This window comes from Exophiala spinifera, assembly GCF_000836115.1.
Source record: "Exophiala spinifera strain CBS 89968 unplaced genomic scaffold supercont1.3, whole genome shotgun sequence".
In the NCBI taxonomy this organism is placed as follows: domain Eukaryota; kingdom Fungi; phylum Ascomycota; class Eurotiomycetes; order Chaetothyriales; family Herpotrichiellaceae; genus Exophiala; species Exophiala spinifera.
The window spans coordinates 3,239,768-3,263,732 of record NW_015622515.1 but is presented as its reverse complement, the minus strand read 5'-3'; the positions used below and the strand labels follow the sequence as shown (position 1 = coordinate 3,263,732).

Genomic DNA, 23,965 nt, shown 5'->3' with positions numbered 1-23,965 from the left:
ATGCTGGGACCGCAAGGCTGTGGCATCCGACGAGGCTGAGTACTAACTAGTACAGTGGGAGGCCCCTTATCGCTTATCTAAAAGCAGCCACTCGAACTTTTTCTCCTGCGTGCGGAGAGGCCGTGTCGTCGTCGCTCGCTTCGTGACTTTTTTCTTGCCGGGCCAAACCAGCAAGCAGGACCTCATAACCACCGCAAGTCGCATCAAGATGGCCAGAACCACGGCAGACACCACAATGGCCGACGCCTCTGTACCTTCCGTTGACATCTCTTCCTCCAAGCCCGACAGACTGTAGGTGTTCAATGTTCCCTCGCATTTAGACAGAATTTCCCTCTGTCTCTGTCCACCGCCTTGTTCTCTCCTACTCCGATGAAACTTGCAGATGCAACAACCCTCGTCCATGCTAACAAGTTCCCATAGTCCCACGACCGTCGAGAAGCCGACACCATACACTTACGACCTCGCATACCTCGCCGCCACAGACCCCAATCCTCTCCCGTCAACGAGCACGCTTCTCTCTCAGTCTTACGCCGACCGCAACACCACACTACAGACCCTCGCCCGAGACGGCGCCCAATCGCTCCTCAACACGCTCTTGACGACCTGCTCCATAACATCGACGCCGGACGGCCTCGTGATGTCGCTGCCACCTCCGGTCACGAACCTGCCACGGTGGAAACCGCTACCGAAACCCAAGGCGCCCACGAAATGGGAACTCTTCGCCCGCAAGAAGGGCATCGGCAAGTACGCGGGCAACCTCCACGGCGGCGCAGCTCTGGAAGACCGCAAGAAGAACCTCGTCTACGACGAGGAGAGCGGCGAGTGGGTCAAGAAGTGGGGGTACAAGGGCAAGAACAAGGCCGCTGAGAACGAGTGGCTCGTCGAACTCGACGACGACAAGGCCGCCAAGGAGAGCGAGGGCAAGAACGTACGGACAGAAGGGCGAAAGGAACGCGTCGACCGGATAAAGCGCCAGGAGCGACGACAGAGGAACAACGAGCGCAGGAATAGAAAGGGCAAAGTCGGTTGAAGCCACGACGCCGTTCTTTGTATGGTGTACGTACCGGGCGATGGGCTTCAGGTTTGAATGGCTAGTTCCGTCGACTTGTTCGCTCTGTTGTGACGAAAGTAGCGGTTGACTAAAATGTTTTTACACCGGCGGCAGTCACTTATACGACTCGAAACAGTTGGAAATGGGAACGGCATATCCATTTTTCCTCGATCTTGAGCTTCATCTATTCGATGTTGGAAGGCTCGTGGCTCTTTACATGCACCTATTCATACAATTGTGAGGTATCATGACCTCGGGTTTGTTTCTAGCTCTTCTGTCGTCAATCTTGTCCTCCAAACGCATCATAGTCAAAAGCCCAGCCTGAAAAAGCCAATGCAAACGTAAAGACGTCAATGCTGGTCTGAAGCCAGCTAGATAATACAGCCAAATCTTTCAGGAGCTCCATCAGCTCCAATCAGCAATCGCTCATCAAGATGCAACACTAAATTCATTTGTTGACTCCGTCCTACTCGCACCAGTGATGCATCATGAAAAAAGGGGTATCTGGTAAAGGTTGAAGTGAACCGTTTTACATCCTGATAGGCGACAGGCCTGTCAACTCAGGCAGTTTTTGATCCAGTGAAACTTTGGGAGGTTCTGGAGTCACCATTCTGGGTACAGCAGGCACGCTCTGTGTCGCTGCATGTCCACTGTTGGACCTGTCTCTAGACCGAGCGTCCGAGGATAGACTCCGTTGCTTGGCTTTTGGAGCCATAGATTTACGTTGAGTAGCAGCGTCAGCACTTCGAGGTGGAACCGGTGCAGTTGGTGGCTGGCTGCTACCGCTGGATGAAAGAGCCCTGTCGTCAACCGCCAAATCTTCGCTGTCGCCGGCCGATCCTTCTCGCTCATGGCGGTATTCTTCTTCGAGATACTCTTTCTCGGTCCAGCATCCCTGCCAACAGTTCTTCCAGTCCATTACGAGGAACTGGAAACAGAAGGCGTCGATTTTGAGACATGGTTGGAAACAGATGCACAGATTGCGATAGTCCATTTTGTTCTTGTCGGCGTAGCTGTGAAGCAGACTGAGATGACAGGTAATGGCAAAGAGGAGGTAGTAATTGAAAGGAGGCAGCTTGGAAAGTTCGTCTTTCAGGAGTTGGGGCGCGGAGGTAGCACCAGCGCATTCAGTAGCCACCTTATTCTGGACCGTTTTGGGTAGAATCTCGTCAGGAAGTTCTCGTAACCATGATTTGAACATGGAGCCAATGGTGTTGATATCGTACAAGTCTGGTTCATCGAAGAGATTGATGTCGTATTCAGTATCGAAACGCCGTTGCCAATGTTTCACCTCTTTGCCGCTTCCCGGGATGCGGTACAGACCCTCCTCCTCTGACCCATTCATGTTCAGATAGCTGTAGTTCTGTTAGTCATTTCCAAAGCAAGGGTTTACTGAAACATACTCAATACATCGCCATGGCAAAGCTGGCATCCAAAACTCTGTCTTGTCTTTCGAGAGCTCAAGGCGTCGAGCGATTCTAGTTTTGCGAGTTTGCTTGACCAGTGGCAAGTTGATGGTGGTACAGACATAATTGTCATCCGTGATTACTTCACGCTCATTGCTGCTGCCGCTCCTCGCGATCTTGCCAAAGAAGCCCTTGCCAGCTTTACCCAGGCGATCACCCATACCTTTGCTAGTTTGGTGGATGTTCGACAGCAGCTGAAGGGTGGCACCCTCTCTCAAGGATGAAGAGACAGGTGCGTTGCCAACTTGACGTTCTTTCCTTGCCATGTTCATTTCTTCCCTGACATGGCGATCTGCCGAATGGTTTCTCGTGGCATGGCCTCTCTCTTGTCCAAAAGCTCTATCACGATGGTCGGCTTTGATGGGAGCTGTCTTTGGCGAACCTTCAAACCTATCACTATTACTGTTTGCCGTTTCAACATGTAGCTGACCAGGAACCACGCCTCTCGATTTCGATCCGACGTCGTCTGGCTTTGTGGTCTTTGTCCTGTTCAGAATGCCACCGAACTTTGATTTTCCCTTCTTGTGGCCTTGCGCAAAATCTGTGGATGTCTGTTGATTGAATGATTCCGGCTGGGCTGTGGTATGCTCAGCGACCGAAGCAGTACCCCCTGCCATCTTCGGCAAGTCTGGAGTCGAGCCTTGTTTCTTTACGGACTGCAAAGATCGGTCTTTGGAGCTCGTGCGACTTCTTCCAGTTGGTTTTTCACTCGTTTCTGGGATGCTTGCCTCAGAGGATTGTATTTTGTGCGAGGACTTTGAAGCCATCAGATTAGAGAAGAAACCCTTAGATGGCTCACGACCGTGCTTCGGGGACTGCGGTAGCGGGCCAGGCGACGGAGGGAATTCTGGCATGGCTGTAATTCGAGGGGAGGTTGAACCAGTTCGGTGGTTGCCATCTCCATTGTGAGAGGATGCTGAGAGAGGATTCATGACAGACGGCGTCGGTGGTTGCTGAAGCATTGGCGAACCGGGAACAGAAGCGGGAGTTTGAGGCGATCCCGTCGAACGGGGACTCAACGTTGCAGGCGTCAGGCCATTGAACTCTTCATTTTTGGGCGACAGGTTGAGGAACGGCAAGCCCGAGGCTCTAGGCATATTTGTGTCTCCCGAGATGTCATTCACAGGGCCGACTGCAAGTAGCCGGCCGTCCTTTCTGTCGGACAGTCACCTCAGTGCCCCAGATCAACGGAACGTGGATGTCTCCGATGGATGTAGTTCCTGACCGTGCCACCTCTTTCCAACTGACGTAGAGTTTATCCAAAAAGTTAAGCTGAAAGGAGGGCGAAAGTTTGGGAGATGTGCTCGAGTCCAAACCACCACAGGCGCAGTCTGTCCGTTTAGCCACCTTCGAAATTGGATGTGTCGATACACAAGACGCGTATGCACTATCAGCGCAAGGAGGGCTTTTGAACCGGCATGCACCAATGGCGCTGTAATCCCTAGTTGTGTCCAAATAAGACTGACTGAGGCTAGCTGGGGTGACGAAGAACCAAAAGCAAAGTGAGGGTTCGTGGATGAATTGGTGTCTAGCCAAGTCTCGTCGGAGGGCGTCGTTGTGTAACGGACCAGAGGCTGTCAAAAGGTCGTTATGCGGCCTTACAAGGAGGACGGCTAAACAAAGGAGGAATTATGATAGATTGAAGGAATGACAGAAAGGAAGGGCGCTGAAAGGTCCGCGGCCAAAGCTTCCCACAACAATGTCAGGGACGGCTTGGAGATGAACGCAGGCGGACTGAAGGATTCAGTGGGTATAGGGATATAAGAGTGCCGGTCGTATGCGTGTGTGTTGGCGGTGGTGGTGGTAAGATGCTCCTTGGACGCAGGCCCAAAGTGAGGTGTGTGAGCGGGCGGCGTATGAGTGCAGGCGGTGAGGACGAGATTGAGGAGGTTGTTTGGCGCCAAAAAGCGCTACTGCTGCATGTGTCTGGTATCCTCTTTTAGTTGCGACAAGACTCGAGGCAGCAGACTGGACGTGCAAACGAACGGGTCCAAGAGAATGAGGATAAGTGTAGAGAACAGACGGTGCACTTTTGGGCTCGTGCGATGCTGTGCTGCAGGGAGGGAAATTCCCGCAGGCTGATGCTGTAGATATCCCAATGCAGGACGGTTTACAGTACAGTCTACCTGCAATAGGGACGGAGTAACAGGTGGGGATTCTGTCGAGGTCTGTAGAGGCTGCTTTGCCTCCTAAAGTACAGCATTTCGCTTACGCAGCACCCTGACCTTCTGTAGGCCTCGTGAATCTCGGGTGCGCTTTCAGACGGTATTAATAGACGCGGCACAGGATAGCAGAGACGAGTACAATAGCTACTCCGTACTAAGTCATAATGCATTATTCGACGAGCGAGATGATCCGGCACTGGAGGTCAATGTCTTCACATCCCGTCTGATGGACGGCCATGCGAGAAATCTCGAGACTATGGTGCCTTTAATGGCTCACCTGGTGAAGCATTACCAACTTTTAGCCTGTTTGGCATTGGAGAGGCCTGGCAGCACCTGCTGCAAGGATGTTGATGGATGACACTAGCTGAAGGGCCATGGCGAACTACCGTTAACTCAAGGCCTTTGCCATCCTTCAGGGGACAGGCCAGGGGCACCGTGATCCGGGATTCCAACTGCCCATGGGCGCGGGGGCTTCTATGGCCTCACACTCACGAACTGGCGGGTAAGAAGTCATCGGGTGAAAAGTCGCGGAGTCCGTACGCTCATAGACACAGGTATCCGTATGTGCTCTGAGCTTCGTATTGTCCTCGTTGTTGTAGGGACCGAGTAAGACGCCTCAGTATCTCATAGCGAGCCATCACCCTCAGTGTCTATTTGTGCTTGAGCCGCCATCATGCAGAAATGGGTTGCAATCCATGGTTCAGTATAGAGGTACAGAGGCTAGGAGGCACTACTGCCAGTAATCCTCCTGATCCATGCTTCGCCTCCCTGGCATCGGCGAAATAATTGCGCCAGAGTGGCACAACCAGTCCCTGGACCCTCGTATCGTAACTTTTCGTAAGCCACGTCTCTCGACGAACCTGAAACGCGCTTGGGATCTGCCAGGATGGGGACACCAGACCTGCAGCCTAGTGAGCTTTAAGGCCACTGGGCTATTCTATACCCTAAGGACCAACTAGCCTAGAGCAGTTCCAACTCATTCTCGTAGAGAAAGCGATCAGGTAATGCCAAGAGCTGCACGGAAAACGTCACTGTTGAGCGAGAACCGCGTTCCGCCTACCATCATCGATAATATCAACCAGACTACGAAACCATTCGCATCCTCACATTGCGACACTCGGACCCGACACCTCCATTATCCTGAACCTCATGTCGCTCGTGGCCGGACCAGGAATAGGGGGAACTAAAGCGTCCAGCGATCACTTGCCGCCTGAGCTCAGTTTGGTCGTTGAGAAACACGTCACATATATTCAAAGCCTAGACTCTGTGCGTCGCTGTGAGTTTCAAATGACTTTTCGTATCTGATTCCTCTCCAGCGAAAAGATGAGCTCGATTATTGGTTGACCGAACACCTGAGACTGAACGGGGTTTATTGGGGGCTGACGGCTCTTCACCTCCTTGGCCACCCTGATGCACTCCCTCGTGACAAGACCATTGATTTTATTTTTGCCTGTTACAATCATGACGGAGGGTTTGGCGCCGCTCCTGGTCATGACTCCCATATGCTGTACACAGTGAGCGCCATCCAGATCCTTGCTACCATTGATGCATTATCAGAATTGGATCATGGAGGAAGAGGCGGGAAGATTCGCGTTGCAAGCTGTGGGTTCTCAATCATCCATGCCGAGGAGAAACTCCTTCTAATCAGCGTCAGATATTGCAAAGCTCCAAGATTCAAGAAGCGGCACATTTGCTGGCGACGAATGGGGAGAAACCGATACCCGGTTTCTGTTCACAGCTTTCCTCGGTCTCTCCATTCTCAATATGATGCATCTTGTGGATGTAGATAAGGCAGTGTCCCATATACAAGCTTGTGCCAACTTTGACGGCGGCTTTGGGGTGTCCCCTGGAGCCGAAACCCATGCCGGTCAGATTTACACCTGCGTGGGAGCACTGACTATTGCGCGACGGCTGGATCTGGTCGACGTCGATCGGCTGGCTGCGTGGTTGAGCGAGAGACAACTGCCCCATGGTGGCCTCAATGGTCGCCCAGAGAAGCTGGAAGACGTTTGCTACAGTTGGTGGGTTCTCAGTAGCCTTGCCATGTTGGGAAAGCTGCACTGGATCGATTCTTCTGCACTGATCAAATTCATTCTCAGATGTCAGGACTCGCAGCATGGCGGAATCTCTGATCGGCCAGGTGACATGGTGGACGTCTTCCACACAGTGTTTGGCATTGCAGGGTTGAGTTTGTTGAAATACCCAGGACTCGTGGAGGTCGACCCAACATAGTAAGTTGAGTATTGAGTGTTGTTGGACTTGTGCTGATGGTGTCTTTGCGCAGTTGCATGCCTAGAGTTGTGGTGCAGGCCTTACCATACAATCAGTCTTAACAGCGTCTACTCCCCTCTTGCAATCTAATAACCCACTTGAAGTTACCTTTGAAAGCTGGGATACAATGCAAGAGAAAAGGAAAGGCCATCATGAACTATTTCCGCTTCATCACACCACGATCTTCACATCTGAGGAATCATAGTCATGATGGTACAATACCCAAGCTTGACGATTTTAGTGATCCTCATGTTTGACTCTTTTCCCCAAGCCCGCCGGCGCGCGACATACTAAGTCAAATAGTATGGTGGCTATACCCAGTGAGAAGCCCCTTCTTTGTAGAACGCAGACGTCATTTCATGGCGCTTGCCGTTTGCATCGTCTGCGCTACTTCAAGTTCTTCCCTTCTTCACCTCTCCCCTTGACCTGCTGTGTTCTTCGGGCACCATCGCAGCCACCTTTCCACTTGGTTCTCACCTTGCTCCTTGCCTTGTCCTTTCTGTTGTCTCGTTGTTCTTCCCATGCTGCAAAAAGCAGAAGAAACTTTCCGGCGTTGTTCCTTGTTTATTTGCGAGCTTTCGTTCTTTCTGTGTTTCTATTGCAATACTTACTTTCTTTGTTCCTTACAATTCGTCTGTTGCTGCAGGGGCCCGTCATGGACGCTGTGCTGGATCTGCTCAAGTGCAGCATCTGCCCCAAGCAACCCTCCTTCAGCGATGTCTCCCATTTACTTACCCATGTCAGCTCCAAAGGCCACTTGTCTCACCTCCACAAGCTCCAGGTTCGAAGCCACCAAGAGGTCGAAGCGGGCTTGCTGCTCATCAACTACAACAAATGGTACGATCACCATGGCCTGGCTGGGTTGCTCTCAGAGAGAATGGTTCTGAAGCAGGCCAAAAAGGCAGGAAGAAAAAAGACTGCTGCAGAACAGGGTGCCTATGTCACGGAGACCGGGGCTACAGCTCAACCTCCACAAGATCAGGTAATGCAGCTACGCAGAGGTGAAGGAAGCCGTAGCCAGAGACAAAAGAGATCAGTACGAACCCGTCGAAGCAGGCCTATCCTCGACAACGATAGCGACTTTGAATACAGTCCGGTCAAACGGTACGGGTTTGGCCCGCCCCAAGCGCTGTGTATGCATACACTGACCAAATCTAGTCGATCCAAGCCTCGACGCCCTCATGTAGTTTCTCCGGTCAATCACAATATCTACAACAATGACGACAGTACCGCGCCCCGAGGCCACCAGCCCCTTGCTACCCCAGAGCACAGCAAGCTGAAAGGGACCATATGGCCAGGAATGGACTTGTTCGATGCAGCTACTGAAGAAATGAAGAGAAAGAGGAATCAGAAGAAAGACGGCTCGGTGGTCAGACATATGCAACGTCTGGCAGCTCTGGTTGAACCCACTGAGGTGGTCTATTCTCCAAGTGGCAATATGATGAAAGCCAGACACATTGATGATCTCGAGGACACAAGCAGCCTGATCGATGGTGAATCTCCGATCCCAAAGACGAAGCAGGTTCGCCCACGAAAGAGACAGCCACTCAAAGAGAAGGACACCAATGCTCCAAGACTTGTCAAGCGCAAATCGAGAAACACCCCTTTGAAAAAGCGGGCTCGTCAAGCATTGGACCAAAGCATACCCCCACTACCTTATCTTCCAAGTTCATCGACTGGCGAATCCTATACCCTTGGTCCAGGATTCTTACAGATGGAAGATGATGAGGAAGATTGGAAGCCTATGGTCGGAAACGGCTCACGCAAGAAACGCTCGTCTCAATTCACAATTTTTGATGACGGCAGTCCAGGCTATGGTCCTGCCACCCCAGCAGACCAGCGTCGTAATCCATTCCAGGTTCCACCACCGCCATACTTGAACAGCGAACGTCCACAACTCCCGACTATCTCGGCGTCTTGGCTGCAGCCACAGCACCAAGCTGGCGCGCAGTACGCAGGACTCTACAGTGTTTGTCGACCGATGTCTCGTGATTCCCAAGACTTTTACGATACAGGCCGCGGCAAAGAAAATGCTCTTCCATTTGCCGGTCTTCAATCAGATTATCGGACCATGACCACAAACCCTTTGTCGTGGAAATCCCCGGTTCGAGATGGCATAACCTTGCCGAATCCCCCGGGGTCGCCCTTGAGTAATATTTTCGGTGTTTTCCCCCTGGAGGCGCTTCATGAAGACCCATTTGTATCTACCAAAAATCCCTTGGCTGATGCATTGGAGCATTTCGAAGAGGAAATGCGTAGCACAGATACCAAGGTGCCGCCATCTCTTCTGCAGAACACTACAGATGATGAGGATACGAAACCGCAAATTCACGCCCTTGCAGCTATCAGTCATTGAGTCAGAACGAAGCCCAAGCTGGAATATGCCGGAAGATTGACTGCAGTTTTAGCAGATACCTAGCATGTGGTTTATCAAGGCATGAATATGTAAATCGGGCCGACGCTCTCTGTGAAGATATGCAGATCTTGATGTATCGATTGCTCGCTGCATGTCCTTCAAAGATGGGAAGCTGGTGAAATGGGACATAGAAGGAGTAACAAGGATTCGAGACATGTCCTTCGAGCAGCATTCTCTTACCAATTGTCCGAGCAGGTAGATAGGAGTACACCAGAAAGGTAGCAAAAGTTCGATGTATGAAGTAGATAGAAAGCACATCTAATGCTGATTCTGCAGACGTTTGCATTAACGGCTCGTGGCTTGACAGCATCATTTTCTACAGTTGCATCGCCTTGCTTGTTGGTCGCCCTGGAAATATAATAGACCCCCTGGTAGCTATGAAGCACTCACGGCGTATCTACGGTGTACTGCCTTAGGTTAAGTGTTCAGGCCCCAAGTAACTTTACGCGACGCGTTTCCGCCGCAAGTCGCGCCGTTTCATTCGTTCGTGAACATATCACCTCGGAGTGATGTTATTGCGCGCACAATTCACCGCAAGACCCTGCAGTTCAACTCAAGTCCTTTATCAGTGACTGTGGAAAGGCAACATGAAGCCTATGCAAAAGAAGCAGCAGACCCTATCGGCTTTCTTCAGGAAGCCTGCCCCCACCACTGTGGCTCGAGTCGAGGAGGAGGACGATGATGACGACGTACAACCACCTACTGCAAAGAGGAGGCGAATAACTCCCATTGAAAACGACCTTCTCAAAGGTGTTAATGATGAAGTTCAACAAACTGAGCAAGACCAAAACGAGCGGACTCTGAGACCTGTCTCTGCGAGTGAACAAAACATTGCCACAGCCTCACAAGACCTCCTTTCGACAGATCGCACCTCCAAATATCTCTTTTCCTCCCCTCCTTTACAGGAAAACCAGACTGGTGCAGACCAGCGGCGAAAGGAGGAACTGCACCGTAGATTTGTGAAGAAGCTTGGGAAGCCGGATAGCATAGCTGAGATCAAGAGACGCAATCGAGCACTAGAAGAAGATGGGGAGGAAAACGATGAAGCCGACGAAGAGTCCACTGAAGACACACCAAAGCCTACGGCTCGGTCAAAGGGTGTCAAAAAGGGTGGTAGCAAACTCACGCCAATGGAGAAGCAGGTCATAGAGATTAAACAGGCAAACATGGACACCCTGCTTGTTGTGGAGGTTGGCTACAAGTTTCGCTTCTTTGGTGAAGATGCCAGAATTGCCGCTAAAGAGCTGGGTATCGTTTGCATACCTGGGAAGTACCGCTATGACGAGCACCACTCTGAAGCGCATTTGGACCGCTTTGCCTCTGCCAGCATCCCTGTCCATCGACTTCATGTTCATGTCAAGAGATTGGTCTCGGCAGGTCACAAAGTTGGAGTTGTTCGTCAACTTGAGACTGCGGCTTTGAAAGCTGTTGGCGACAACAGGAACGCGCCGTTCGTGCGAAAGCTCACCAACCTGTACACGAAAGGTACTTACATCGACGATATCGAGGGCATTGAGGAAGACAACCGAGCAAATCCTGCTCTCCAATCACCATCAACGGGCTTTCTCTTGTGCATGACTGAAGTCAACGTTAAAGGATATGGCAATGATGAGAAAGTCCATGTTGGCCTTGTTGCCGTTCAACCTGCCACCGGTGATATTGTGTATGATGACTTTGAGGACGGATTTATGCGAAGTGAAATCGAGACAAGACTCCTCCACATCGCACCATGCGAATTTCTGGTTGTCGGCGAAGTGTCGAAAGCGACAGAGAAACTAATCACCCATTTGTCGGGAAACAAGACGAACGTCTTCGGTGACAAGATCCGTGTTGAGCGTGTCGCTAAGCAAAAGACAACGGCAGCACAAGCACACGGCCATGTGTCGACTTTTTATGCTGAGCGACTGAGGGATACCCGGTCCGAGCAGAATACAGCCATAAGAATCTTCGACAAGATCCTAGGGCTACCGGAACATGTGCTGGTCTGCTTGTCAGCTATGATCAAGCATCTGTCTGACTACGGTCTTGAGAATGTGTTTCAGCTCGAAAAGTATTTCCAGCCTTTCTCAGCTCGATCTCATATGCTGCTGAATGGAAACACATTGACAAGCCTTGAGATCTATCAAAATCAAACCGACCAGTCTACCAAGGGCAGTTTGTACTGGATGATGGACCGGACCCAGACAAAATTCGGTGGCAGATTACTTCGAAAATGGGTTGGTCGCCCACTGTTAGACCAGCGTCTTATCGAAGAACGACTTGATGCCATCGAGGAGCTTCTTGATCCTGCCAGAGCTGTCAACGTCGAGAAATTACGCCATGTCCTCTCGAAAATGAAGGCCGATCTGGAAAAGAGCCTTATTCGCATTTACTATGGTAAATGTACTCGCCCTGAACTTTTGAATGTTCTCCAATCCCTACAATTCCTAGCTACGGAATTTGGCCACGTCACCGAGGCAGCATCTACAGGTTTCACTTCCCACCTGCTCTCGTCTGCCCTCACTTCTCTCCCTTCGATACTGACAGAGGTGGTCGGCTATCTGGACAAAATAAATCTCTCTGCGGCGAAATCTGACGACAAGTACGATTTCTTTGCCGATTCGGCTGAAACCGCGGAGATCACAGAACACAAACTTGGCATCGCCAGCATCCAGCACGACCTAGAAACATTTCGCACTACTGCTGCTGACCGGTTAGGCAAAAAGCGACCAGTCGACTACAATACCGTCGCGGGAATAGATTATCTCATCGAAGTTGAGAACTCGTCTGCGACCATCAAAAAAGTTCCGGCCTCATGGGTGAAGATTTCCGGCACGAAGAAAGTATCGCGGTTCCATGCTCCTGAAGTCGTAAAGCTACTGCGCGAGCGCGACCAGCACAAAGAATCGCTTGCAGCGGAATGTGACAAAGCGTACATGACGCTCCTTGCTGATATCAGTACGAACTATCAGCTCTTTAGGGACACCATCCAGAGCCTTGCAACCTTGGATTGTCTGTTGTCTCTGGCCAGCATTGGCAGCCAGTCAGGCTACGTGAGACCAAATTTTACAAAAGACATCAAGATTGACGTTGTCGGGGCACGACATCCGATGGTCGAGCAGCTCCTTCTGGACAGCTATGTGCCCAACGACATCTCTTTGTCTAGCGATGCGACTCGCGCTTTGCTCGTCACGGGTCCGAACATGGGCGGCAAGAGCTCGTACGTGAGATCGGTGGCTCTGGTATGCATAATGGCGCAAATCGGATCGTTTGTGCCATGCGAGTCTGCGACCTTGGGCATCCTCGACGCTGTGTTCACGCGGATGGGCGCCTTTGACAACATGCTCAGCGGCGAGAGTACGTTCATGGTCGAGTTGTGTGAGACGAGCGATATCCTGAAGCTAGCTACGGAGCGGAGTCTTGTCGTCCTCGATGAACTAGGCCGCGGCACGAGCACGCACGACGGGGTGGCGATCGCGAGTGCCGTGCTCGATTATTTGGTCCGGGAGAGGAAGTGCCTTACGCTGTTCATCACACATTACCAGGTCCTGGCGCGCATGGAGGCCGGGTTTGAGAACGGGGAGTTGCGAAACGTCCACATGCGCTTCACCGAGGACGAGGAGAGGGACAGTGTGACGTTCCTGTACGAGGTTGGCGAGGGCGTCGCGCACAGGAGTTATGGTTTGAACGTGGCGCGGTTGGCGAATCTGGGTCAAGGCGTCATCGAGACGGCCAGGTGTAAGAGTAAGGAGCTGGAGGACAAGACGAAGGCGAAGCAGGTTGGGAGTATGGCGAAGTGGTTACTGGAAGATGCTCAGGGTCAGCAGAAGGACAGAATGGCAGCAGAGGATAGGTTGGAATGGCTTGTCGAGGGCATTGAGATGCTCTGAGCGCCCATGGCATGTGAAATGCTCGACCACACTCGAAGTAGAACTCCTCCTAACTGTCGCGGGAAATTCGAGCTCTGGCCGACGACGCGAACATGAGGAGATGATGGTACGGATTGGCTTGCCTGAGCCATTTGACCATCGGACTACCTACTCGGTATTTTTTCAGCCCGTGTTGTCAAGATCGAAGCGAAGCGTGAAGACTGTCAAACGAAGGGATCGATGTCGGGCTGCAGGTGGTAGACACTTCCTTGCTACGGTCAGGTACCCGGGTCAGCATGCATTTAAAGACACAAGCACTCAAGGAAGAAAGGTATCTATCTATGTAGAGGGACAGTAATCAAGAACGATGAAGAACGTTAATCCGTTTCGCACACACGACTTTCGGGAGAAAGGAAACTAAAACGCGGCCTTCCTCTATCTTCCCAGGAGGTCCCAGGAGGTCATCAGGCGTCATTCAATTCATACATTATCGTGGAACCTCAATTGATAACCCAAGCGAGTGGTTGTCGTCATAACCGCGGGTCCACGTAGAACGGGGGAAATACCACTGTTCGCAGTGCGCTCATCTTCCTTCCAATAATCAAACACGGCCTCACGGCGGATTTCATCACCTTTTTTGATCATGGCGATCATTACAAATACCAGGCGCCCTAGGACACTGCAGATGCCTTAGGACAGAATCATCTGTACATCGCCCTCGCGAACAATGTTGTCCTGCGCGTTGGGAAGACCAATGACGGCGATGCCGGAGGGAATGACGGCTTGCCTGGCGTTGAAACACGCAAAGACGGCCAGCTTTGCAAGAGATGGACAACTCTTGAAGATGCCGACCAGGACCACTTCGTCGACCTGCGTCACAAACGAGAGGTCAATGTCGGTGATGGCGGGATATTTCTTGAGGCCGTCGAAAGCTTCCAGAAGTGCCGCGTGTGAGATGTGTCGACAGGATTTGAGATCAATGGTCTTGAGTCGTGGACCCGAGTGGTTCATCAGCGCCGTCAGAGCCAGCGAGCCGAAACCGACGGGATTATCTTGCGGACCCTCTGGGTTCATGCTATCGATGTCCCGGTTGTCTGCAAAGTCCGCATAGACGAGCGGTGGGAAGGGACAGTTGTTGTCGAAGAGGCCAGCGAACGCAGCGTCGGTGCAGAGACTGCTTCCTCGGATGCGGAGCTTGCTCAATTTGACGCAGTTAGATTTGATGGCGTCGAGGACGGCGTCGTCGAGCTCGCTGAAATCTTCGAGACACAGGGTGCGGAGATGGGGGCCAAGGGAAGAGACGAGTTTGACAAGCGTGTCGGCTGACGTGTCTTGAGCAACGGCTAGTGTCAGATGTTCCAGTTTGGCGAGGGCGCAGAACGCGTCGATAGACTCTTCGGTCACGTAGGAACACGACCTCAACTTGAGGCGCTTCAGGTTGGGACAATTTTTGACTAGTTCCTTGACGGTGTCATCTCTTAGGGAGTCATTGAGTTCGGACAACTTGAGACTCTCGAGTTGAGGGCCAAGTGAGCGGAAGAGTTCAATCCAGGCATCGTCGGACACTAAATTCGTCGCACCAAGTTGCAGATGTCGGATCTTCTTGCACTTGTCGGCCATGTATTTGATGACCCCGTCTTTGAGTTGGCCAGCAAATCGCAGATTGACCGTCTCAAGGTTTGGCATGAATGCAAAGATCTTCTGGAAATCGTCGGTTTCAAGCTTGCCACAGTCATAAACGTTGATTCTATCCACGTCTGGACGGAGAAACAGCTCGAGGACACGAGGAGTGATGACTCTCTGTTTGGAAAAGATCTGGCTCAGCCGGTCCAACAGGTATTGAGGCATGTCGCCAAACTCGTCAATGTCGTGAGCAACATTCGCTACGTGGCGCACACAGATGTCAAGCAGACTTTTTGCACCGGGCTTGACGTCTCCCATCATACGATCGCTCTCAGTTTGTCGGCGTCGACCCCGAGAAACAGGGGTCTTCTTTTTCGCAGCCTTGGCTTCCTTCTTCTTTTCATCCTTTAATTCCTTTGAGCATTTGCCACACAATAGGCCACCGTCTGGACCAGTGCCACTGTATGGAGTGACAGTGAATCGCTTTCCGCAGATCTCGCAGTTATCAAGTTGACCTGGGAGTGGTTTGGACTTGGCCAACATGCTCCTAGCAAGCTCATCGTCGTCTTGTCGAAAATCTTCATCCTGTTCGTGCTTGCGGCGCTTGAACTCTTTGCTCTGCTTAATCTTTAGGAGGGCCTTTTCTTCTTTTCTCTTTCGCTTTTGGCGCTCTACAACGTCTTCTTCGTCCTCTTCATCCTCGTTCTCCTTGTTGTCAGTGGAATTGCGCGCATTCTGTGCATCTTGCTGAGCCTGGCGCTCTGCTTCTTGTACCCTACGCTGATAGTCGTTATGAATCTGGGCAGCGGAAATGTTGTGAGAAGCAAGGAAGTCTGTAAGGGCTGACTGTGGTCCGCGGATGCGGTTTGCCGCGGGGTTGTTGTTGCGTCGGTTGGCCCTGGGTCTAGTCAGTTGCGGGTTTAATATGGGCATTGTAAATGAGAAGACTTACATCGTTGGCAATGAGGTGGACGGCAACAACTAATGCGTGCGTGACTTGGGAACGCAGACCAAGATAGGAGTGCCTTATTAAAACGTAGAAGAGCGATCAAAGGTCGGACAATGGGTAGCAGCAAGTGATGTTAGGCAGTTGATCTACGGAGTACTAATCGTCTTGACCGCAGACGCCACTCTTTACGCGGTCCAGGCGCAAAGAAATTCACTTTATGCAACCACTTTACACGTCTCTCACGTGACCGCGTGTCTGGGGGCCCGCAACAATGAAATTCCTCCTCCGGCCAACGCCCTTCTATCGCTATATGCAACCACTTTGCTATACTTTGTCTGGTCCACGTGATCACGCGTCTAGGCGCTAGGCAGTCGCCTGCCTTGTGCCTTGGTGAACCCTGCATTTAATCGCCATTTCATTGGAAATCTCGATATCACTTACCCGCCCTTTTTCGCATCGTGCCTTTTCTCCTTATCCTCGATCCATCTGCTGACTATCTCCCTCAGCAGCCAAGATGGTGGCGAGAAACCGGTCGACGAGGTCCTCTGCCTCAAAGAGGATATTCTGTACGTATTTGCGCTGAAGATCACAATCTCTCGTCTCATCGGTAACTAACCATTATGACAGCCTCCAAAACCGCCACTCCAGAACCCTCCCTGCCAACTCCAAAACCGCATCGGAGACGCAGTGCCAGAACTGCGAACATTGTTGAAATTCCTGACTCTGATGAGATTGAAGAGGCCTTGCCTTCTACATCAGCGCCGAAAACCAGCTTCCAGGGAGTCTTCATCTCGACTAAGAACCGGGTTGAATCTCAGACATCTACGGGACCCTCCTCAATTGCCGATTCATTAGAGTCTAATTACGAAACTCCCGCTACAAGCACTGTCCCTACGCCAAATGCAGGAGAATATCAACCCAAAAACACAATCTCTGCGACTACCCGAGCACTAGAACTGCGCTCTTCGGAATATTCTTTGAAGCCGCGCTCAACACGAAAACGAACCGCTAAAGAGGTTGAAGACCGGGAAGAGGACGCGGACGAGGAACTGGCTCGCGCCTTACAAGCAGAAGAATACGAAGCAGGCGCCGTTAGTGACGACTCCGACATTCTGCCGTTGTCCAAACGTCGTCGCACTGAGGTTCTTGTGGTTCCGGACAGCGATGACAGCGATGATAGTGACATGGATACTGCGCTTTCCACTCTGCCACGGAGAGGTCTTCCCAACCCACCACATGCTGGATCTTCTACTCGGACAGGCGTGTCTCTTGACGATTCTGAACTCTCGTCCCTCGCTTCTTTTAGTGATGAAGAGAGTTTCGACTCTGATGATTTTTCTGTTGCCGAGGAAGCCACAGATGCGAGTGTCGATCTTGATGACAACGAAAGCACCACCGCACCAGCAATTAGTCGAAGACTCGCTGCAAGATCACAGCGGCGTCGGAGACTACGCGGCTTCTCTCCCTCTCTTTTCATGGACCCGGCGAAACGGCGAGCCAAACGAGAACGCGCGAAGCTCGAAAAAGCACATCCAGAAATCAAGACTATGTGGGATGACCTCAAAGCTATCCAACCTATCACACCCGTGGCTGCTGCACAGCCAGCTGGTATTAATCGCCAACTGAAACGCTTTCAACTGGAAGGCTTGGATTGGATGGTCAAGCAGGAAAAGTCCACTTGGAAGGGAGGTCTGCTTGGCGATGAGATGGGTATGGGCAAGACAATTCAGGCCGTCAGCTTAATCATGTCCGACTGGCCTGCTAAAGCTCCCTCTCTTGTCGTTGTCCCACCCGTCGCTCTGATGCAGTGGCAGTCCGAGATCGCCGACTACACCAGCGGCAAGCTCAAAGTACTCGTTTATCACGTCTCTGCCAATCCCAAGTGCAAATTAATGACAGTGAAGGATCTCAAGAAGTATGATGTGATCATGGTCTCCTACTCTGGACTCGAGTCGATGTATCGCAAGCAGCACACTGGGTGGAATCGCAATGATGGCATTGTCAAAGAAGACAGCGTGCTACATGCCATCAAATTTCATCGGCTCATTCTTGACGAAGCGCATAGCATCAAGTCCCGAACCACGGGGGTTGCCAAAGCTTGCTTTGCGCTCAAGTCTGATTACAAGTGGTGTTTGTCTGGAACTCCAGTCCAGAATCGCATCGGAGAATTCTTCTCTCTGCTTCGCTTCCTTGAGGTTAAGCCCTTCGCTTGCTACTTCTGCAAGCAGTGCAAATGCCGCCAGCTTCATTGGAGCCAGGACAGCCAGAAGATGTGCACTTCTTGCAAACATAGCGGGTTCAACCATGTTTCTGTCTTCAATCAGGAAATCTTGAATCCGATTACTCAGAACGAAGACACTACATTGAGAAAGAAGGGCTTGGAGAAGCTCCGACTCATCACTGATCGTATCATGTTGCGTCGAATGAAGCGGGATCACACGTCGTCTATGGAGCTTCCACCCAAAGACATCGTAATCCACAACGATTTCTTCGGGGAGATGGAACGTGACTTCTCGCAGAGCATCATGTCCAACTCCACACGCAAGTTTGACACATACGTGGCTCAAGGTGTTATGTTGAACAACTATGCCAACATTTTTGGCCTTATCATGCAAATGAGACAAGTTGCGAATCACCCGGATCTGATCTTGCGCCGTAATGCGGAGGGGGGTCAGAACATTTTGGTGTGCTGCATCTGTGACGAGCCCGCAGAAGATGCCATTCGCTCCAAATGTCACCACGAATTCTGTCGTCAATGCGCCAAGTCATATGTACAGTCTTTCGGCGACGGCGGAGGCGACGCCGATTGCCCTCGGTGTCATATCCCGCTACAGATTGACTGGGAGCAGCCTGAGATTGAGCAGGATGAAGAGACGGTCAAAAAGTCATCTATCATCAATCGTATCAAGATGGACGACTGGACTTCGTCAACCAAGATCGAGATGCTGGTCTATGACCTTTACAAGCTCCGCAGCAAAAAGCAAACTCACAAGAGTATTGTTTTCTCTCAATTCACATCGATGTTGCAATTGGTTCAGTGGCGTCTTCAGAAATCTGGCTTCAGCACCGTCCTACTTGATGGTAGCATGAGCCCTGCTCAGAGACAAAAGTCCATTGACCATTTCATGAACAACGTGGATGTCGAGGTTTTCCTGGTCTCGCTCAAAGCTGGTGGTGTTGCCCTCAATCTCACCGAGGCAAGTCGCGTTTACATTGTTGATCCGTAAGACTATTCTACTCCTGTCATCTGCAATTTTCTGACTAATCTTTGATAGATGGTGGAACCCAGCGGCAGAATGGCAGTCAGCAGATCGTTGTCATCGTATTGGTCAGCGTCGTCCTTGTGTTATCACACGCCTCGTCATTGAGGATTCAGTCGAGTCGAGAATGGTCTTGCTTCAGGAAAAGAAGGCAAACATGATCAACGGAACTGTCAATAACGATCAAGTTGCGTTGGACAAGTTGACACCAGAAGATATGCAGTTCTTGTTCCGCGGAAGTTGAGCGGTTTGTCAGCAATGAGGTCTGAACACGCTGGACCAGGCGATGAAGAAGTGCATTGAGCTTGCTGACTCGGCATGAAAGGATGATGATTTATGGTGATGTATGATGACTCAGACAAAGATTGTATGATATGACGGAAACGGTAGAATGGTGTATTTTATCTCAGAGGAGCCAGGCCTCATTACCCTCATGTTTATGCGCATCCGGAGCTTTAAACTCGAGACAGCAATGAGAAGAGATAGCTCAGAAGGTTATTAGATAAATAGAGCCAGACAAGACATTAACAAAATGTATTACTTTGTTGCACGAAATTACGCCAATGGATCGGCTGGTTACACCTATGGGACCTTATCCTTGGTACTTTGATGATGTATATGTATTGAAGAATGCTCCAAACCTCCCTCCCCATTAAGGCCCTCGCCCCCTTTTTGTCCGTGAGAAAACCGAGGATACAGAGGACCCGATACAAAGGGGACGTTCGTATCTTTTCAGATAAAATCACGCGTGGATGTCAGAACAGGTGAGTCCATCCCGTGGCTGTAGATGAAATAGGTAAGGCGCCTTGTTGTACCTGTAATCGACCTGAACACGACCAGACACATACGAAAAGCGAATGTGGATGTGGCGTGTAGAACTGCAACGCAAGCACAAAGGGAACAAAAGAAAGCAATCAACGCTGACGAGGTTTGGATTTGATAATGGTGATGATGATGTGATGGATTGATGGACTGAAGGATGATCATTTCGGCGCCGACGTACCAATTCGTGTCGTACTGATGATCATGACTGGTAACCCTGCTGCCGGAGCAAAAAAACAAAATGGACAAGTCTCGTGTTGAGCCGCTCCATAAAGCAGCTCGCCTGATAGTAACAACCAAAACACAAACCCCCCAACGCGTACACTCACACAGACACACTGACACGCAAGAATATCGTCCCGTTTCCCACCCCCAAAGCACCACCACTTCTACTGACCTACTAACCGACTGACTGAACTGACACCCCATAATTCAAGCCCCAAAGCTCTATTGCGATGCCCCTTGCTCTAATTATCGTTCTCTCAAGTCATTCATCATCATTAAAAGAACGACCGGTCATGCAGCTGGACCGACTCTTTTTGGTTCTTATGAAATTGGGGCTGCTGGTGCGGGTGCTCTTGCCCCGGCTTGTGTCCGCATGTACATACCGTCAGTCGAGTGGGGTGAAGAGGCCATCGACTGCGCGGCCTGCTGTTGAGCTACTAGTTCTCTTGCGTAGAATTCCACTAGCATCGTGCCATAGGCTTCAAGTTCCTCCACGGGGACAGAAAGTCTGAAGTCGTTCAGCAGCAGGAACTGTAATTCGAGATTGTTGAGTTCAGCCAATGGCAAACCTCCGACCTGAGATTCATGGTTAGTTGGGTTGGATCAAAGTTCAAAAGCTTAAAAGTCCCTTACCTTAGCGTATCTCGAATTGGTGTAAAAAACATCCGAGAAGAATTTGCTGGCACAAGTGACTCCTGCAATGACAAGACGGTGAATGTTGTAGCTGTCTACAACAAAGAATTGTGACAAGTCGCCAGGAATATCACGTGTATTGGGTGAGCCGGGGGCCTGCGACGCTGCAGTCCCCGCTACGGGGTCGCTGATGTCGTGATGTTCCTGAGGACTATCAACGCTCAGCGGCATAGGCGAGAATGCAGTCGGACTGGAGCTTTCGGGTGCTGTTGCAGGTGAATCATTAGGTCCCTGCTGAGATTGCCCCAATAGACCTCGATTGACCATATCTGTCATCCGGTCGAAATAGACGAGAAGACTCAGGAAGACTTCATAAGTGGTCGGACAGTACTTATGTATCCGACTCAAATAACTCAAGATAGTGATTCCTGGGACATTCTTGCCATGGAAAGCCAACACACAAGACGCGTGAGGATTCAGATGACTTTGTTCTTCGGTCAACGGCATAGGTCGATGATGCTCGTGTTGTCTATCGTTTGTGGTGGTGATCTTTGTAAGGAGGCCTGCGACCATCTCGATAATGTCTGTAACCGGCATAGAACTAATTTCATACTGTCTTCCGGAGTCCGAAAACACGCTGGGTGATCGTGTTCCCAGCCTTGGGCGAGCCAGATATTCTTCACTCGCAAAGCTGCGGATATGAGACAGGTCTCTGACCTTGATTCGACTTGGAGAGGTCGCTTCAGAGCCACCTAAAGATCTCGTGGATCGATACGTGGGTTGTAATCGTGGAGAAGGAGGCGAGGCTGCCACGACTACTCGAGGGTCGCTTGATAAGGGAAACCCCGACTGGTCGAAGCCTCGGCTGTGTTGGTTGACATTGTGAGGGTGATATGATGCTTGTCGAGAAGCGGATGAAGGCTCGTTGTCTACAGGATGAGAGGTAGGTGTGGAAGATTCTGGGAACGGATCGCGAGCAGTAGGTGTGCTGGAACGGACTGTGGCATCGGTATTGCCCCGTGTCCTGGTTGTGTCAGAAGCAGACGCACTTCTAGCTCTTGATCCTTGGGCAGCTGCGCCTGAAGCCTCATCTGGCTCGAGGTTGCTGTCGACCATCATGTGGTGGTGATAGGGATGATAACCCAGTCCCGGCGCCACTTGGCTTATCACCAATGAGCCCATCTCAACCGGTCGTGACAAATGTCTGTCGACGAAGCTGTTAGCGATTCCAAACGTCTTGATGCCCAAACAAGGTGCAAAACATGTTTATTTTCCAGCCCAACTGTTCCCAGCCTGGCCGAGACATGCAGCGGCAGCGCAGCGCGCAGGCAGGACGATCTGACCCACATGGGAGGGGTTTGGGCAATTTCGCATGCATGAAGGTGGTGACGCGCTCTATCCTTGCAGAGATATCGATGAGATCTAGGGAGGTGGACGTTTTGACACTGTAGCAGGCATGGAGGTGTGGCCGGCCGGGGCATCAGGAGCTAGCATGTGCTGATTGAGCGGTGGGGGATGGAATCAAGGCGACTTACCAAAGACATGGTGGAGGGGCTGCGATGGTGTTGATGAGGTCCCCGGGCGCGAATAATCCTTTAGAAGGCGATGATGAGGGCAATGGCAACGAAAGAGTCGCGATTATGCCGGAGACGAGCGGGTAAAGCAGGTGAGAGAGGCGTAGAAGTGATGCGAGAGAACAAATGTATGAGTTCAGCAGAAGCGCGGGATATGGAGATGTACAGGAGGCTTTTAGAGTTGCAAGGGCGAATAATCGCCGACTACAGGAGTGGGTGGCTTGTGAACTGGATCACGCATCTGCTTGGGCCTCACCACGTCTTTTCTTCTGCGCCCGTGGCGGCTGTTGGCGTCATTTTGCATGACTTTGCAAGTGAACCCTGCGACTTCTGTACCCAGATATCTAATACACCGGTCCTTACAGCAACAAAGGCCACCGTGCAGCAGTCCAGCAGTCCAGCCCTCCAGCCCTCCGCCTGCATGTCACCGAACCATGTGGCCTAGAGTCTCATTTGTCGACTTCATGCATGGGACCTGCAAATGAGGCACCTCTACGGAGTTCATACTGACGATCCCAGCTGGTGACAGCCTCAATGCAATGCTAACTCCTTCCATTACGCCGGCCATGATCCGTATCTTCGCCATTTCAATCCTTTCCTGGTCCTCGATAACCCTGGTCGGGCAGGTACAAGTGCCGCTGGGCCCCCTTTGCTGTCAGTACCACCATTCGAATCACGCCGCCAGAACTGCCGTCCCACTTGATAGCTTCGCTTAGAGCTTCTTTGACAAAGTTGACTCCCTCCTCTTCAGTCATGCCTTCTTTCCAGTGTGCGTCGCAGAAGCCATAGATGTATGTTGATCCGGAACCCCCAATGGCATATGGGCCTTTGTGTAGCGAACCTCCAAGAGGTATTGAGTAGACTTGTCCACCATTTCGTTTGTCATATCCGGCAATGATCATGCCAGCACTGGACGGAGTCAGCATTGTTTGAGCGACCCCAAGTACGATGCCCTTACCTGAGTTGATCCTTGTTTTCGTAACACAGCTCTTGAAACAGCGCAGCGGCGGTCTGTGTCGTTGGAGGCCCGTTGTTCATTATACCGTACAATCCCAGATGATACTGCACAATATCGGCTACGGCCTGAGTATCGGCAGCTGATCCTGACCGGCAGCACCAAATTGTGTCATGTACTTGGGTGAGTTTGTCTGTAACTCTGTTGGCGATGTATGCACCGGTGGTCGTTCGACTGTCGGCTCCGAGAATGACACCATCTTTGAAGTTGATAGCCATGATGGATGTTCCTAGGTTGACTTCTCCGGACTTTAGATGGTTCATATCCACATGAATACCATCTTCACCCAACATGCCCGTGCCGGGGCCGATCATGATTGCGGAGAGCGGGTGAAACGAGGGCGGGCGGAAGAGGTTGTTGCAAGGTCGCCGTGGCAATGAGGATAAGATCGGAGGGTTGGAACAACAGTGATTCAATTCCTAACAAAAAGAAGACTTTGTTTGACGCTCGATAGATGAGGAGTGGTGGAAGAGAGTTGTGTAATGAACTGACAAAGAAGTGCACGAAAGGCTCCCAAGAACGCGTCTCCAAATCGAGTTGAAGCTCAATTGGCGGCAAAGCTGCAGCAATGAGCCAAATTAGCCTTGCCAGCCTTGCGAGGTGCACCAGGCTCTCTGTGCCGCAGCCTTGTTTGCGACGACCACAAC

The 23,965-nt window shown here is 51.3% G+C and overlaps 9 protein-coding genes across 9 annotated transcripts; 5 read left to right on the top strand and 4 right to left on the bottom strand.

Annotated features, from left to right (window-relative positions):
* Positions 1-235: 235 nt before the first annotated feature.
* On the top strand, positions 236-1,030 carry PV08_04926 (uncharacterized protein; the record flags this gene model as incomplete). The annotated part of the gene is made up of 2 exons (XM_016379270.1): positions 236-291; positions 421-1,030. 2 exons carry the CDS (start codon positions 236-238, stop codon positions 1,028-1,030), a joined length of 666 nt encoding a protein of 221 aa, XP_016237947.1.
* A 550-nt stretch (positions 1,031-1,580) lies between these two features.
* On the bottom strand, positions 1,581-3,614 carry PV08_04925 (uncharacterized protein; the record flags this gene model as incomplete). Its single annotated transcript, XM_016379269.1, has 2 exons — positions 1,581-2,406; positions 2,455-3,614. 2 exons carry the CDS (start codon positions 3,612-3,614, stop codon positions 1,581-1,583), a joined length of 1,986 nt encoding a protein of 661 aa, XP_016237946.1.
* Positions 3,615-5,831: 2,217 nt separating this feature from the next.
* On the top strand, positions 5,832-6,914 carry PV08_04924 (uncharacterized protein; the record flags this gene model as incomplete). Its single annotated transcript, XM_016379268.1, has 3 exons — positions 5,832-5,948; positions 5,999-6,284; positions 6,337-6,914. 3 exons carry the CDS (start codon positions 5,832-5,834, stop codon positions 6,912-6,914), a joined length of 981 nt encoding a protein of 326 aa, XP_016237945.1.
* Positions 6,915-7,608: 694 nt separating this feature from the next.
* Positions 7,609-9,309, top strand: PV08_04923 (uncharacterized protein; the record flags this gene model as incomplete). Its single annotated transcript, XM_016379267.1, has 1 exon — positions 7,609-9,309. The coding sequence occupies one exon, from the start codon at positions 7,609-7,611 to the stop codon at positions 9,307-9,309; it is 1,701 nt and encodes a 566-aa protein (XP_016237944.1).
* A 647-nt stretch (positions 9,310-9,956) lies between these two features.
* On the top strand, positions 9,957-13,238 carry PV08_04922 (uncharacterized protein; the record flags this gene model as incomplete). The annotated part of the gene is made up of 1 exon (XM_016379266.1): positions 9,957-13,238. One exon carries the CDS (start codon positions 9,957-9,959, stop codon positions 13,236-13,238), a length of 3,282 nt encoding a protein of 1,093 aa, XP_016237943.1.
* A 669-nt stretch (positions 13,239-13,907) lies between these two features.
* Positions 13,908-15,773, bottom strand: PV08_04921 (uncharacterized protein; the record flags this gene model as incomplete). Its single annotated transcript, XM_016379265.1, has 1 exon — positions 13,908-15,773. The coding sequence occupies one exon, from the start codon at positions 15,771-15,773 to the stop codon at positions 13,908-13,910; it is 1,866 nt and encodes a 621-aa protein (XP_016237942.1).
* Positions 15,774-16,409: 636 nt separating this feature from the next.
* Positions 16,410-19,293, top strand: PV08_04920 (uncharacterized protein; the record flags this gene model as incomplete). Its single annotated transcript, XM_016379264.1, has 2 exons — positions 16,410-19,012; positions 19,065-19,293. The coding sequence occupies 2 exons, from the start codon at positions 16,410-16,412 to the stop codon at positions 19,291-19,293; spliced, it is 2,832 nt and encodes a 943-aa protein (XP_016237941.1).
* A 1,124-nt stretch (positions 19,294-20,417) lies between these two features.
* On the bottom strand, positions 20,418-21,845 carry PV08_04919 (uncharacterized protein; the record flags this gene model as incomplete). Its single annotated transcript, XM_016379263.1, has 2 exons — positions 20,418-20,672; positions 20,730-21,845. 2 exons carry the CDS (start codon positions 21,843-21,845, stop codon positions 20,418-20,420), a joined length of 1,371 nt encoding a protein of 456 aa, XP_016237940.1.
* A 1,045-nt stretch (positions 21,846-22,890) lies between these two features.
* PV08_04918 (proteasome subunit beta type-1) lies at positions 22,891-23,632 on the bottom strand (the record flags this gene model as incomplete). The annotated part of the gene is made up of 2 exons (XM_016379262.1): positions 22,891-23,212; positions 23,262-23,632. 2 exons carry the CDS (start codon positions 23,630-23,632, stop codon positions 22,891-22,893), a joined length of 693 nt encoding a protein of 230 aa, XP_016237939.1.
* Between the last annotated feature and the right edge of the window lie 333 nt (positions 23,633-23,965).